The sequence below is a fragment of the Leptopilina boulardi genome, unplaced genomic scaffold, assembly GCF_019393585.1.
Source record: "Leptopilina boulardi isolate dan_hultmark-lab unplaced genomic scaffold, ZJU_Lbou_2.1 LbouV2_40, whole genome shotgun sequence".
NCBI classification, from domain to species: domain Eukaryota; kingdom Metazoa; phylum Arthropoda; class Insecta; order Hymenoptera; family Figitidae; genus Leptopilina; species Leptopilina boulardi.
Window position 1 is genome coordinate 1,516,480 of NW_026137974.1, and position 15,969 is coordinate 1,532,448.

Genomic DNA, 15,969 nt, shown 5'->3' on the forward strand with positions numbered 1-15,969 from the left:
AGGAGTTAATGCGCATTCCGTTCGCGCAGATTCACTCCTGCGCATTGCGCGGGAATATTATTTAAATTTGAAAAAAAGTGAAATACAAAAAAAATAAAAAAAAATAAATAACAAGTGAATTATATTCTGACGACAGTTTTTGTTCCTTTTCTCAAATTTTAGATATTCTAACTGGATACTTTTTTTTTTTTTTTTTTAATGAAAATTGTATAAAAATAAAAAAAAATGCTCAAAAATCGCGATTTTAATTTATAATTCTCATAATGTAAATGGATAATTTTGCAGCTTTCATTGCAGGATGGGGTGCTGGTGAGAAAAAAATTTAAATATTTTTTTCATAAGATGTAATCATTTTTGTAAAATTTTTTGTTGCTTTTCTGATACGAACCTAACCTAAAAAATTTATTGTTTACATCGCGCATAACTTGCGATCCATGCGCGATTCAAAAAATGACTTTTTTTAAACATTTTTTTAACTCTATTATTAGGTATTTTTGGTGTAATAGTTGGCCATCCAATGGATACGATTAAAACAGAGCAGCAAATGAGTTTATATCAACGTTTATCAGTAAAAGAAAGTGTCAAAATTATTGTCGCAAAAAATGGAGTAAGTTTTTTATTTTCAAATTTATACTTTTAATTCTTTGAATAAAGCCTTATTGTTAATCATATTTCGATAATAATAATAATAATAATAATAATAATAACAAACGGAAATATTTAAAAAAAATAAAAATTTTAACCTCAAAATTATAAAAATCGAATTTTTTCTTATTTCGTTTCGATAAAATTTCGATTTTGAGGTTAAATTATTAGATAAAAAATTGTTTGCAATTTGAAAATTGTTAAAAATTATTGGAATTAAATTTAAATAAAGAAATTTCTTTTGAAAAGAAAAGAAAATTTTTAAATGAAAATTTTGTTATGAAAATTAAAAAAAGAATTAATAGAATTTGAAAAATTTAGATCTCAGGCCTGTATAAAGGAATGTATTTCCCCTTGATGTCATCAGGAATTTTAAATGCCGTTTTTTTTGGTGTCTATGCAATTTGTTTAAATTCATTACAAAATAAACGCGGTAACAATTCAAATAATATTCTTCCAACAAATAATGGTTATTATTATGATAATTTTCTATCCGGTTCTATTGGTGGATTAGCGCAAAGTTTCATTTCATGTCCCAGTGAACTTATTAAAATTAGAATTCAAACTGGAAAAGGTATTTTTTTTCCAATTTTTTAAATTATTTTATTATTATTATTTGAATTTTTATTTTTACCAATTAATTAATATTTTAATTACAATTTTTTTTATAATTATTAATAATATAACAATAATTAATTAATAATTTATTATTAATTAATAATTTATTATTAATAATATAAACAATAATTATTAAATAATTTATTATTAATAATATAACAATAATTATTTAATAATTTATTATTAATTAATTAACAACTGAATGTTAATAATAAATAAATTATTAAATATTTCAAAAAAATTAATAAATTTAAAAAATAAAAAATTCTTTTGTTATTTTATTAATAAATTAATAAACAAATAAAAATTAAAATAAATATTTAAAAATTAATTTAAATAAAATACAATTTAAAAATTATTTAAAAATGACTATTTTTTTTGGAAAAAAAATAAAGGCAAAAACAAAATGAAATTACATGAAAATAATGAGAGAAAAAAAAGTAGTACTTATCTTACGAGTCGTGATGTTTATCAAAAATATGGAATTAGTGGCTTTTTTATCGGTGCTGTACCGACAATTTGGAGGTAACGCCTTTATTTTTGTATTACTCTTCTCTTTTTTTCTAAAAATTATAATAAATAATTAATAATAATTTTTATTCTCTATTTTTTCAAAAAAAAAAAAATAAAAAAAAAAGAAAATTTATTTTATTATTTTCCAAATAAAATCAGGGACATTATTTCCAATTCAATTTATATGGTGAGTTATCAATATTTTCGTTACAATTTAAATGGTGAAGAAAATTTGAAACCGGGAAATTTGGAAATTCTTGTCGCCGGTGGAATTGCAGGTGAAAAAAAAAATTTTTTTTCTTGGAAAAATTACAAATTTAATAATAAATATTAAATTAATTCATCAATTAAATTCAAAAAAAAATTTTTTTTGTTTTTTTGAAAATTAAAATTTTCATTGAACTAAATTATTATTAAAATGGAAAAATAAAATTTAATTTTTCTTTTTATTAAAATGGAAAAATAAAATTTTCCCTTTTTTGTACTAAAATGGAAAAATAAAATTTTGCCTTTTTTTACTAAAATGGAAAAATAAAATTTTGCCTTTTTTTTACTAAAATGGAAAAATAAAATTTTCTTTTTATTAAAATGGAAAAATAAAATTTTCCCTTTTTTGTACTAAAATAGAAAAATAAAATTTTGCCTTTTTTTTTACTAAAATGGAAAAATAAAATTTTCTTTTTCTTTTTATTAAAATGGAAAAATAAAATTTTCCCTTTTTTGTACTAAAATGGAAAAATAAAATTTTGCCTTTTTTGTACTAAAATGGAAAATTTTTTTTTTCTTTTTATTAAAATGGAAAAATAAAATTTTCTTTTTCTTTTTATTAAAATGGAAAAATAAAATTTTCTTTTCCTTTTTCTTTTTATTAAAATGGAAAAATAAAATTTTGCCTTTTTTGTACTAAAATGGAAAATTTTTTTTTTCTTTTTATTAAAATGGAAAAATAAAATTTTCTTTTTCTTTTTATTAAAATGGAAAAATAAAATTTTCTTTTCCTTTTTCTTTTTATTAAAATGGAAAAATAAAATTTTGCCTTTTTTGTACTAAAATTGAAAAATAAAATTTTCTTTTCCTTTTTCTTTTTATTAAAATGGAAAAATAAAATTTTGCCTTTTTTGTACTAAAATTGAAAAATAAAATTTTCTTTTCCTTTTTCTTTTTATTAAAATGGAAAAATAAAATTTTGCCTTTTTTGTACTAAAATTGAAAAATAAAATTTTCTTTTCCTTTTTCTTTTTATTAAAATGGAAAAATAAAATTTTCTTTTTCTTTTTATTAAAATGGAAAAATAAAATTTTCTTTATTTCTTTTTTTTTTTTTTTTTTGATTAAAATGGAAAAAAAAATAAAAATCTAGGTGTTTTGTCTTGGTTGCCGGTAATTCCATTTGATACTGTCAAATCGAGAATTCAAGCCGATGAATTTCATAATCGTCAATACAAAGGAATGATTGATTGTTGTTATCGTTTATATAAAAATGAAGGTATTCATGGCTTTTTTAAAGGAACAACGATGATTACTCTTCGTTCGATTCCCGTTAATGCTGCTATTTTTTATGGCTATCATCTTCTCATGAAAATTCTCGTTCCCCACATTCATCACTGAAAAAAAACTACAAAAACAAAAAAGAAAAATCAATTCATTATCCTTGTGTTTCTGTTTTTTTTTTCGCTCATTGTATTTGTGACTGCAAATCTATAATAGAGAAAAAAAATCACATTAAACAGAAAAAAAATCATCTTCTTTTTTTTTCTATAATTAAATAATTTTTATCAAACAAATAGAAATTGAAAAAAATGTTATTTTTTGAAATGAAATTGTTATGTAAAATAATATTGAGAAAATTCAATTCAATTTTCAAAAAAGGAGAATTTTCTCATTTTTTTTATTAAATAATAATTTAATATTAATTTTATACATACATAATTTAATATTAATTTATTATTTAATAATTCGGTATTAATTTATTATTAAATAATTCGGTTTTAATTTCTTATTCAATAATTTAATATTTTTTTAAATAAATATTAATATTCCAATTAATAAATATTAATAAATATAATTATTTTATTTTTTTTCTTTGTAACATAAAATTATTATTCACTTTCCAAAAAGAATTTTTTCAAACATTTTTTTCTTAAGAAATAATTTAATATTAATTTAATTTTTGTTTAATTAAATATTAATTTTCGATTAATAAATATTAATTAATTAATATTTTGTTTTTTCCAAAAATACGTTTACTTGTAAATAAATAAATATTAATTAATATTTACTTATTTATTGTACGAAACTTGATCGTATTTATTATTTAATATATTTTCTTTTTTATTTGTACCTAAAAATTTTAAATTAATTAAAAAAATAATCGTCCGTATTAATTAAATATTAATTATTATTCTTAATAAATTTTTAATTTATAATTTATAAACTCAATAATTTTTACAAAAAAAAAAAAGAAAGTATTTGTTTTTTTTTCATAAATTTTTGCAAAAACTTGAATATTTGAAAAATTTTACCAAAACATTCATTTATTGTTTCAAAAATTATTTGGGGACATGTCCCGTTATGTTCCAAATAAATAAATAAATAAATAAATTATTTTTAATGTAAAAAATTTAACAGCTTTTTGCAAAAAAAAAACAAATTTTTAAAGTTGGAAATTTTTTCTTCAATGTTTTTTTGCAATTTAATAATTTAATAAAATAAATTTTTTTTTAAATTTACAAAATAAGAATGTTTTATGACTATTTTGACGAAAAAAATTGGATCCATTATATCAAATTCCACTGTATTTTATTATTATAATTATTATTTTTTTTTTTAATCCTTTGTACAGCGAGCTCTTGCAAGTGGAGAGTAACCATTTTTTTTTTTTTTTTGCTCTTAATTTCTTATTATAAACTAGTTGGTAAAATGGTAAAATTATAAATATATTCATTTTTATTTATTATAATTACATATATAATATATAGTTTATATATTATTTTTTTTCACTTTTATAATTATATATGCGTTATATATTTTATATATATAATTATAATAATATTGTGTAAAACAATCGAATTTTTTTTTTCGAATACGCCTATTTTTTTTTTTTTTTCTTAAGATTTGTACGCGAGTAAGCAATATTTTTTTTCCATTCTTTTTTTTTTCATTTATTTAAATATATATTTATATATATATATATATATATTACTGAAAAGGGAAAAGAATCACAGAATGAAAAAGAAAATTTCAACATTCACGTGTTATTATTATTATTATTATTATTTATATTATGTATATTATAAAAAATGTCTATTTTGGGAGAGCGAGTCAACATCTCTATTATTATTATTTAAATATTTTTTTTTTTCGTGGATGTGACGCAGGCAACTACGAGGCAAAAATTATTCCAAGTTTTACATTATTATTTATTTATTATTTATTTATTTATTATTATTAATTATTAGGTATTTATTATTATTACAAAAAGAAGGAGGGGGGGGGAGAATTTTTTCTTAAAAAAAAAACAAGTGGATATAGAAAAAAACAGAAGTAATGATATTATGCGATTTTTATGTTTCGGCAATCGAGACGGATGTTTCTTTTTTTAACTAGGTCTCTATTTTTTTTTATTTTTAATATTATCTTTAACTCTTGTGTTCGAAATAATTGAAAATGCACTTTTTTTTTAATTTTATAAAATAATTATTAATTAATTATTTTCTAATTTTTTTTTGTTTTACAATTCATTTTTGTTCATCTTTCAAAAAAAATTTTATTCCTTTTAAAATAGATAAAATATTTCTTTTCTTTTAGTAAAATTTATTTAACTGAAAGTAATTAAATAATTTTCTATAATAAATTCTAAATTTATAACTTTAACTAAAAGGGAAAAAATTTTTTTTTTCAAATATTTGAAACGTAATAATTTCTATAACTAATATATATATATATTTTTTTTTCAAACGTCATTTATATTTTCTAATTCTTAATTTTCTAAAATAATTTTCCTTTTCTTTCTAAATTTTGTAAATTTCAAATTTATAACTGACATTCGAATTTTTTAAAGACGAAAAACTTAAATATTTTTTTTTTTTAACACTAGAGTATATAAAAAATTCCCATTATATATAATTAACTGTACAATAATTTTTTTTTTTTTGTAAATTAAACATTTAAAAAGTATTTTACAAACTTGGAAATTTTTTCCTTTTTTTAAAACATTTTAATGAAATTTTTTCAAAATTTACAATATTCTTTTTTTAATTAACATAAATAAAACGAATAGTAAATTATTTGGCAAAGAAAGAAAATAATTTTATAAATAAATTGTTGTAAATTATTAAAACTTATTAAATTTTTTAAAAAATTATTTTTAAAATTATTTTTAAAAAATTTTAATTCTAATTATTAAAATTTACAAAATCCTAATTTTTAAAAACTTAAGAATAAATTCTTAATAAAATAATTTACTATTTAAATTTATTTATGAGAAAGCAATTTATAAATTCGAAAAAATTGTAAAAATTTTCAAAAATTTATAAAATTCTAATTCTAATAATTAAAATCATAATAAATTATTAAAATTTATAAATAAATTTTTAATTTAATTTACTACGTAAATTTATTTATCAGATTTTTTTTTAATTCAGAAAAAATTTTCTATAAATTTCCCCTCAAAAAAAAAAAAAATGCATTTTCATTATTTCGAAAACACTAATTCTTATTTATTTCTCTTAGATAAAACTTTTTAGTTTCATCGAGTAACTTTTTTTTAATTCTTTATTTTAAACCCTATTTCATTATGCATCGGTTAGAAAAGTCTTTTATTTTTTTTTTATATAATTTTACTCTGTTTTTTCGTCGTTTGAAAAAAAAAATCGAATTCAATTTTAATTTCTTTCATTTGTAAGTTTTTTGTTTCATTTTTTTTTTTCTTTTTATTTTGAGAAAAAGAGGAGCACAGCTCCAATAAATCTGACGCGTTAGATCTCTATTATTTATTTTCATGTATATTTTTTATAATAAGCAACCATGGATATTTTTTTTGGGTACAATTGAATTTCTTTCTTTTTTTTTATTTTTATTTTTTTTTTATTGTAATTATTCTTTGTCCCTCTTGTCATATCATTTATTCATCTTAAATTGCGTCTCTTTCTCTCTCGCACACTTACAATTTTTCTTTTTTTAGAAAAAAAAAAAAAAAAAAATTCTCTCATTCTCTCGCGATTTTGAATTCGTTTTTTACTTTTATAATTTTTTTTATAATCCGTTTTTCGCGCACGATTTTCATTGCAGGATTTTTGGGAGGAAAAGAAAAAAAAATTGTCAATCTGCAGATATAAATGCAGAAATATTTTTTTAACGGTTTTTTTTGGAGACAATTTTTTTTTTTGTTTTTTTCGCGCGCGCGCTTATTTTCTATGACTCCTCTCTCGCTTTACTATATTTTTTGTATACTATATTTTTTTTTATATAATATATATAAATATATACATATATATATATATATATATATACATAAATATATATTTATATATGCAATATTTATATTTATATAATATATACATTTATATTTATATATATATTTATATACTATATATATAAGATCGTCACTATCAAATTTCTCGGGTGGAAAAAAAGGGGTCGGAGGGAAAAAGAGAAAAGGAAAAAAAAAAAAAAAAAAAAAACCATCGAGAAATCTATAGAAGAACGTCCTGTATATTCATATTTATTTATATTTATATTTTTTTTTTTGCCATTTATATATAAATATATATATAAATATGATGTATTTTTATATTTTACCTAATTTTATTATGTTCTTTATTTATTTATTTTTTTTCTGTTATATTTATCGTTAATAATAATAATAATATATGAATATATGGTACATTTTTCAAACAACGTGTCTCCCATTTGGAAAAAAAAGAAAATTTTCCCTTCGTCGAAAGGCAGAAAAACATTTTTTTTAACTCTTCTTTTCTGTCATTTTTTTTCGCCACTGATCGAATGGCAAAAAATTTTTTTTTTTTTACTTCAAAGAAAGAAAGAAAAGAAAACATTTTTCTTCTTATAATAATAATAATAATATTTTTTTTTTTTACACTGAATCATGCAAATTGATATTGCCGTCAAAAAAAAAAAAAAGAGAATAAAAATTGTACAATAGGTCTTTTATTATTTAATAGAAAAAAAAAATTAAAAATCCCATTTTTGAGAAGTAAAAGATTTTTTTCGCGATTTTTCCGTTTTTTTTGGGGGGGGGGGGAGGGGCAAGTGGGGAATTTTTTCTTTCTCTCTTTTTCATTTTTACTTTCGGTTTCTTTCATTCTAATTTTCCGATTTTCTCATTTTCTCACTTTTTTTTCTTTCATTCACACACACACACTCTCTCTCTCTGTCGCTCCATAAAGTTGATCAAATTGCTTTTTGTCCAGTATTATGAAGAGGACAAGATCAACTAAGGAGTTTTTTTTTTCTTTTAATTATTATTATTATTATTATTAATATTAATATTATTATTATTATTATTATTATTACGTCAAGACAAGCCACCGTGAGATAATTCTGGTTCTCTTCTAACAACGACAATTTTTTTTTTTTGTTTTTTTTTTTGTTTTTTTTTTTAATTATATTTTTTTTTTTTTATTTCCTCGACGTAAACTAAGATCTAACGACTGGGTGACATGATTGTGATTTCTCGCCTGTAAACAAACAGAAAAAGAAAGAAACTATCAAAATTAGGATTAAATATTAAATTTGTCGAATTGATTTTTATTTTAATTAAATTAAATTATTTTTTTCTAATAATTTTTTTTGTTTGTTTAACACACAAAAAAAAACATTCAACTAATTTTGAAAAATTAGACATAATATTTATAAAATTAGAGCTAATATAACATTATATAATATAATAATAGTAAAAATTTTCTTAAAAAGAAAAAAAAAACAAAATTTAATTTTTATAAAAATGCAAATTAATAAAATTCTATTAAATATAAAAACTGGTAAATAAATAGAAATTTTATTTTTATAAAAATTGATATTATATTATAATTATAAAAAATTCTACTAAATACAAAAATTCTGTTAAAAATAGAAATTTCTTTTAAAATAAAAATCCAAATTAATGAAATACTATTAAATATATAAAAATTCTGTTTAAAAAAAAAAAAGAAATTTCATTTTTTTTAAAAAACTACAAATTAATAAAATTCTATTTTCTATTAAATATAAAAATTAATAAAATTCTATTTTCTATTAAATATAGAAATTAATAAAATTCTATTTTCTATTAAATATAAAAGTTAATAAAATTTTATTTTCTATTAAATATAGAAATTAATAAAATTCTATTTTCTATTAAATATAAAAATTAATAAAATTCTATTAAATATAAAAATTTAGTTAAAAAACAGAAATTTCGTTTAAATAAAAATTCAGTTAATATAATTTTTTGTAATATAAATTTTTTTCTAACGGATATTATTTCCTATTTTTCAATTACTCGTTTCCGATTTAGTTTTTAAAAAGATAAAAAAAAAACTGTTCTTGAATGAAAGAGAGAAAAAAAAAAAAGAAAAATCTTACTAGCTCAGGGTCGGGCTCGTGTTGCAGGTGCAGTTGAAACAGGAACAGAATTATTTGGAGCCGCCATTATTGCACCGCGCCGTTCAAGTTCCAGTTCATTTAATCTTTTCCAAAGTTCGTCTCTCTCCTTCTCTCGTTTCTTTTCTCTGCAATTTTGTCATTTTTTTTTTGTTTTTTTTTGTCTTTCTTTTTTAATACAAACAATTAAAATTTTTTAAATTAATTCTTTCTATCATCAATTTAATAAAATTTTGAAAATAGTTTTTTTTCAAATTTTATTAATATTTATAACAATTCAAATAAATAATTTTGATAATTAATTATTAATCAAGGAAAATTTAAAGAATTTAAAAAACCAAAATTTCGTTCAAAAACCGAAAGAAGTGGACTACTAATAAATAATAATAAAAAAATAAATATACAAATAAATAAACACAGTAAAGATAAATAAAAAATAATTAAAAGGCAATGATAATAAAATAAGAATTAAAAACAATAAATATTAATAATTAATTTTAATTAAAATACTTGGAAATAAAAAAAATTTTAATCCAAAATTTTTAGTTGACTAATTTATAAAAAAAATAGAAACTAAGCAAAAGATTTAAAAAAAAATTTAAATTTAAAACAGAAAAAGATTTATTTTTTTGAAAATTGTAAAAAAAAAAAAGAAAAGTTTCTTACTTTTGCCTCTCTGATTTGTAGGTGGCAGTAAGTTCGTCAAACAATTTGCTGTTCATTTCCATAAATGTTTTGAGAACATTGTAAACGAGGGCCACAATCGTTTGGTTCCAATGTTCTTTACTAATTCTGTACAATGCAGGGAACATAATTCCCATTATAACGAGATTATTTTCCTCGATTAGTGACATAATATACTCATTATTCCACAAGTACAATGCTCTCTCAGCAACCTGAAAATAATTTCTTTTTAACATTTTCATTTGCAAAAAAAAAAATGGTCAACGATGACTTGGAAAAATAATAAATAAATTTTTCTATATGCTTTCTTCAATATTTTTACTACTAAAATAATTTATTATTAATAGTTTTGAAATTTTTTTCCTATTACTATTTTCTATTTTTTTTCTATTTATTAATAGAATATTAAAATAATTATTTTTTATTATCTTTTCTACTATTGGAAAAATACGTTTATGATCAAAACAATTAAGAAAAACTATTTTATTTCGCAGTTAATAAATTTTAAAAGAAAAAAATTTTTTTATTTCTATTTCTCTCAAAAATTACTTTTTCTATTTTATATTTTCTCTAATCATTGATAAATATTGTTAACTACACCAGAGTGAAAAAAAAATTAAGAAATATATTAATTTTCATTTTTTAAAAATAGATTTTAAAAATGAAAAACAGTGTTTTCGAAAAAAGGGAAAATTAATTTTTGAAAACCTAGTAAAAAGAAGAAAAAAATCAATTGCAGAAAATAAAATATAGAAATAAATTTAAAAAAAGAAAAAAAAAGTAGAAATAAAATTAAAAAAAGAAAAAAAGTGCGTTAATTTTTTCATTATATCTTTTATATTTCTATATTTCAAGGGTTCTTTTAAAACCCGTGTATTTAAATAAATAAATAAATAAATAAATAAAAGAAAATAAAATAGAAATAAATTTAAAAAAAGAAAAAAAAAGTAGAAATAAAATTAAAAAAAGAAAAAAAGAAAATAAAATAGAAATAAATTTAAAAAAAGAAAAAAAAAGTAGAAATAAAATTGAAAAATGTAAAAAGAAAAAAAACGGTAATTTATTGATTTTTTTTTAAATAACAAATTCTAATAAAAAAAATTTAAAAGAAAATTAGGTAAATTTTCAAAATAGAGAATTTTTTTGTTCATGAATATAAATAACGTGCTCATTTTATTGATATAGAGAATGGATAAAATTAGAAGCAATCAACTATAAAATATGATCGTAAAGAAATCAACTTGGCACAATTGATTTTATGCAAAACAATTGACAAACGTAGTAAGTGAATTTAATTCAGAATATATATATTCGAAATATCGAAACAGACATTGTCCTACTTACATATTGCTATTTATTTTCCCCAAACATTAATTTAACAGTTCACAAGACGAAAATGACAGAAATTAGTAACGTTTATAAATAATATTCTCCAATCATTATCGATTTCAAAAAAAAAAGAAACGTAAAACAAACCCCAACAAAATATAAAATTTACCAAAAACAATATTACTTTTTCGTCTCTTGTAGAAAAATTAGATTTTTTTTGTTATTATTGAATAGAATTGTTAAAAAATTGTTAAAAAATTGTTAAAAAATTGTTTAATTTTTTGTTAGGATTAAAAATTTTTTTGTCAATTTACCTGAAAATGAGGTGACGAAACACAACGTGCAATTTGCCTAAAAAGAGGCTCCTGTATTGTAGCAAATTGGCTAGGTTCTATGACATCGAGTATCTCCTCAATTTCTCCCAAGAACATGACTTCTTTCTGGCTGCATGTCTTAGGCCAGAATTTCAGAAGACCTCGAATCACTGGCTCCGTTAGTGTTGCGTCTTTTTCCAGAAATTGCACCACACAATACGCAAGCTGTGCATGATAAAGTGACAAACACTTCACCTTATGTAGAGGTAAAAGCACCTGAAATTTCAATTAATTCATTTTTTTTTCACTTATTTCACTTCTCTTCATTTTTAATTTCTTTTTATTTATTATTTTTTTTCCAATTTATTCAATTTTATATAATTATTAAATTCTATTTCTTTTTTTAATTTTTCTTTTCATTTTTTTATTTAGAAATTTACTTACAATTTATTTTTTATTCAGAAAATTTACTTGGAATTATTTCTACTTATTTAATATTTAGAAAATTTGTTAAGAGTTTTTTTTTTGAAATTTAATTAGAATTTGTTTATTTACTTTTATAATAATTAATTGAATAAATTTATAATCTATAATAATAATAATAATAATTTAACGTTTGGAAATTAGAATTTTTTTTTAATTTGTAATTTTAAATTCGATTTTTAATTTTCTCAATAAACAAAATGAATTTCAAAAATCGATGAATAGCAAAAATTAAATAAGTATCACAATGACAAAAATATATCAATAAATATATTTCCAATACAAGAATCGCTACTTGAACTTAATAACTTATCTTATCACGCGGGAAACATTATTAACTTACACTCATAATTTAAACATTCAACTTATCTTTGTTGTATATTTCAAACATTCTTTTTCTCTCTCTCTCTCTCTTTCTATCCCTTTTTTTAAAAAAAATTAATTTTCGAAATAATTATTATAGAAACATTGAACTAATTATTTATATTAAACAGTGAAATTTTTTTTACTTTTTGCAAAATAATTTATTTACCAAAAATTGAAAATTAGAAATTAATTTTACATTTTGTTTTTTGAAATATTTGGCTTTTTTATTTATTTATTTGTTTGTAATTTACGAAAAATGTTTTTTTTTTCTTTTTTTTTTGTAATTTTTATTTTTATTCCCAGCTTTCAAAACATGTTTCCATAATTTTTGAAACTTTTTCAAAGTTAAACTTGCAAAAATTTTTAACAATTGAGTTCAATTTTCTATTTTCAATTTCTCAATTACTAATTACTGAAAGTAAAAATAAAAAAGTAAAATAAAGCAATACCTTAACTAAGAATTGTTTGTGTTCGACTTTCAACGGAAGAGCGAATCCGTTGATAATGCTACCCAGAATTTCTAGAAGTTCGCCCACTCCATTAAAGTGTTCCGTTTCGTACACAAACCTGCAAAAAAAAGAGAAAAAAAATTAATAACAAATATAAGACAAAAATTTGTTTTTCCGTATTAAGAAAAACAAGTTAAAAAAAAAAAAGTTCAAGTATTAAAAATTAAAATTGAAAAAAATTCCTTTCAAATTTTTATATAAAAAAATAATTTTACAAAAATGGACAAAAAAAATACATTTTCTTAAAAAAAATTTCGAATTTCGAAATAAACGAATTTCGAAATTTTCTTGCAATTTAGTTATAATTCTTCTTTTTTTTTTTTTTGAAAAAAAGACCCATTGAATTAAAGTACAGAGAGTATAATTTTAAATAATAAATGTTATGAAATATGAGAGCTTTTAAAATTTTAAAGTCCCTTAAACATGAAAATCCAGGGGATTCATTTCGCTTCAAAGTTTATTGCATCCAAGTTAAAAGCCTTTAAATTTTCCAGCAACGAAAATGGCAACCATCTAACTCAATTTAAAATTTTAAAGAATGAAATTTACAATCTAGAAAAACACTATAAAAAAAAGGGTCATTCAATAAACTTCACTTGGAATTATATATGATTTACTTCATTTTTTTTTTCTTTTTTTTTACTACTTTTCGTTTTGACAGTTTTTCTATATTTATTACATTTTATATAAAAATCAAAAATGACAAAAAAGCTCAGTTGATTTTTCAAAAATTTGAATGACTAAAGAAAAATAAATAAAAAAAAAATCAAATTATAAATACAAAAAGAAATATCATTTTTTTCGTGTATTTTTGGAAAATTTGAATAAAATAAAAAACTGAAATTAAATATTATTTTTATATTATTTTGTATTACTAATTACTTTATCGGATAAAAAAAGGAAAATTATTAAAGATGAGAAAAATAGTTGAATTAAATGATATTTGGAAAATTAAAAAATTATAAATGATAAATAATAATAAAAAAAAAATTAAACACTCACCTAAGAAAGATATTATTTATCTGTTTGCGTATAAAGGCTCGAAGGCCAAGGAACTTTCCGTAAATACGATGTAAAACTGTCTTTAAAAAATCTCTTTCCCTAGGATCCTCCGAGTCAAAAAGATCCAATAACTGTAAAAAATATATCAAAAATTAGAAATTTGTTTTTTTTTTTAAAAAAAAACTCTTCGACATTAAATTTCCATAAAATTAATTGTCGATTTCAAAAATTTAATTAACACAATTTGTAATTTATAATTTTTCAAAGTTGTTATTAGATTTTGTATTTATTTAATTAATTAATTAATTATTAACTTTAAGGTAATTATTAGGTATTTTTTTTATGTTATTAAATTTTTTTTTAAACTGAATATAAACAAATTTTTTTTCTTTCGAAATAAATTTCTATTTTTAACTAAATTTTGACATTTTGAATTTCCCACTTTTTTGTAACAAAAAATAAATAATTAATTCTCTCTCGAAATTTTTATAATAAAATTTCAAATTGAAATTAAACGAAAATACAAAATGTTGGTTTCAAATTTTTGCAAAAATTATTTTTATCAAAATTTATTATTATTGCGATAGAAAATAAAAATTTCGACAAAGACAAAAATTGTTTTGTTTTTTGTTTTCAGACTTGAAAAAATAATTTAAAAAAAAGTGATTAGGAAATTTTTTAATTTATTTAAATAAATTAATTATTAATTATATAATATTCAATAATTAAGATTTAATAAATAATAATTTAATTAATAAATTTTTTTTTTAATAATTAACATATGGAAATTTGGAAAAATTCCAATTTCTCGATTTTAGATAAAAGAAAAAGAAAAAATAAAAAAAAAAGAGAAAAATATTACCTGTAAAACAAATCTTTGTTCGATAACTTTTTTTCCATAGGTAGGCTGAAAGTCTGAGGATTCGAGAAATCGAAGAAAGAACTCGTACACTAATTGAAGATGAGGCCAACTCGCCTCCATCGTTGGGTCATCCTCCTCAGGATCAAAATCTGGATTTTCACTAGGTGGTAGTGTTCGAAAAAGGTTCGCCGAGATCTGAGAATGAAAAAAGAAAAACATAAATCCAGTGAGAATTTTTTTTTTTTTTCAATTAATAAAAAAGTTTATTATTATTTCTACAATATTTTTATAATTATATAATTAATCAATTTAACATAATAATCACAATAAAAATAATAACAATAAAAATAAAAAATAATAATAATAATATAATAAAAATATAATAAAAATAATAAAAATAATAAATTAATAAAAAAAAAAAAAATTAAAATACGGAAAATAATTTTATACAAAAATTAGTTTTTGTAGTAAGAAAAAAAAATTATATCTTTTTTAGGCTTTTACATTGAATTTTAATCCCTTACATTATGCATCAAAAAATGATAATGAAATTAAATTTAAAGAAAAAAGAAAATATATAATTTTTTTTGGGGCAAAATTAAAAAATAACGTTAATTAATAATTAGTGTAAATACCATTTTAATGATTTCGGGGTAAACAGACTCAGTGAGTACCCCTCGACCTGCTGTCACGTACTCAACGAGTTCATTGAGAGTCGCACGTTTAATTTCCTTGTCCTTGAGATCTGCGACTGGGTCCATAAAGTCAAAAGTCACACAGCATTGTTTTAATTTCCTAATGAATAAATCCTCTTGCTCCGACGGCGTAACATCTATGGATAAAAACAAAAAAAAGATCATTAGTTTTTTTTTTTTTCTTTTTCTCAATTTATTTTTTCAATTATTTTCCAACAATGGTAAAGGAAATTTTTGTTGTTTGTCTAACTCCAATAATTAAATTTTTTTTAAATTAAAATTATTTATTAATATAATAGTAAATAATAATAATAATAATAATTTATTTAACAAATAATATATAATATA

At 19.2% G+C, this 15,969-nt stretch overlaps 2 protein-coding genes across 3 annotated transcripts; one reads left to right on the top strand and one right to left on the bottom strand.

The window, feature by feature from the left end:
• Nucleotides 1-166: 166 nt before the first annotated feature.
• Nucleotides 167-3,460, top strand: LOC127289187 (solute carrier family 25 member 45). Of its 2 annotated transcripts, XM_051316985.1 has the most exons (7): nt 167-309; nt 489-607; nt 967-1,078; nt 1,160-1,219; nt 1,659-1,788; nt 1,936-2,054; nt 3,136-3,460. In XM_051316985.1, exons 1-7 carry the CDS (start codon nt 270-272, stop codon nt 3,381-3,383), a joined length of 828 nt encoding a protein of 275 aa, XP_051172942.1. In that variant the 5' UTR covers nt 167-269; the 3' UTR covers nt 3,384-3,460. The 2 variants fall into 2 exon arrangements, with proteins under 2 accessions (XP_051172942.1, XP_051172941.1); XM_051316984.1 differs by having other exon boundaries at nt 967-1,219.
• Nucleotides 3,461-8,033: 4,573 nt separating this feature from the next.
• Nucleotides 8,034-15,760, bottom strand: LOC127289185 (serine/threonine-protein phosphatase 2A 56 kDa regulatory subunit epsilon isoform). The gene is made up of 8 exons (XM_051316983.1): nt 15,562-15,760; nt 14,927-15,121; nt 14,065-14,195; nt 13,003-13,120; nt 11,705-11,980; nt 10,044-10,273; nt 9,360-9,505; nt 8,034-8,473 (listed from the first exon to the last, which is right to left on the bottom strand). The coding sequence occupies exons 1-7, from the start codon at nt 15,685-15,687 to the stop codon at nt 9,364-9,366; spliced, it is 1,218 nt and encodes a 405-aa protein (XP_051172940.1). The 5' UTR covers nt 15,688-15,760; the 3' UTR covers nt 8,034-8,473; nt 9,360-9,363.
• Nucleotides 15,761-15,969: the final 209 nt, after the last annotated feature.

Bases quoted from the DNA above. Each gene is read 5' to 3' on its own strand.
- LOC127289187 (XM_051316984.1), top strand. From the start codon at position 270: ATGGATAATTTTGCAGCTTTCATTGCAGGATGGGGTGCTG. The intron at 310-488 runs GTGAGAAAAAAA...CTCTATTATTAG, and splicing joins CATTGCAGGATGGGGTGCTG to GTATTTTTGGTGTAATAGTT. The intron at 1,220-1,658 runs GTATTTTTTTTC...AAAAAAATAAAG, and splicing joins TAGAATTCAAACTGGAAAAG to GCAAAAACAAAATGAAATTA.
- LOC127289185 (XM_051316983.1), bottom strand. From the start codon at position 15,687: ATGGACCCAGTCGCAGATCTCAAGGACAAGGAAATTAAACGTGCGACT. The intron at 11,981-13,002 runs GTATTGCTTTAT...TTGAAATTTCAG, and splicing joins ACAAACAATTCTTAGTTAAG to GTGCTTTTACCTCTACATAA. The intron at 9,506-10,043 runs GTAAGAAACTTT...ACAAAATTGCAG, and splicing joins TACAAATCAGAGAGGCAAAA to AGAAAAGAAACGAGAGAAGG.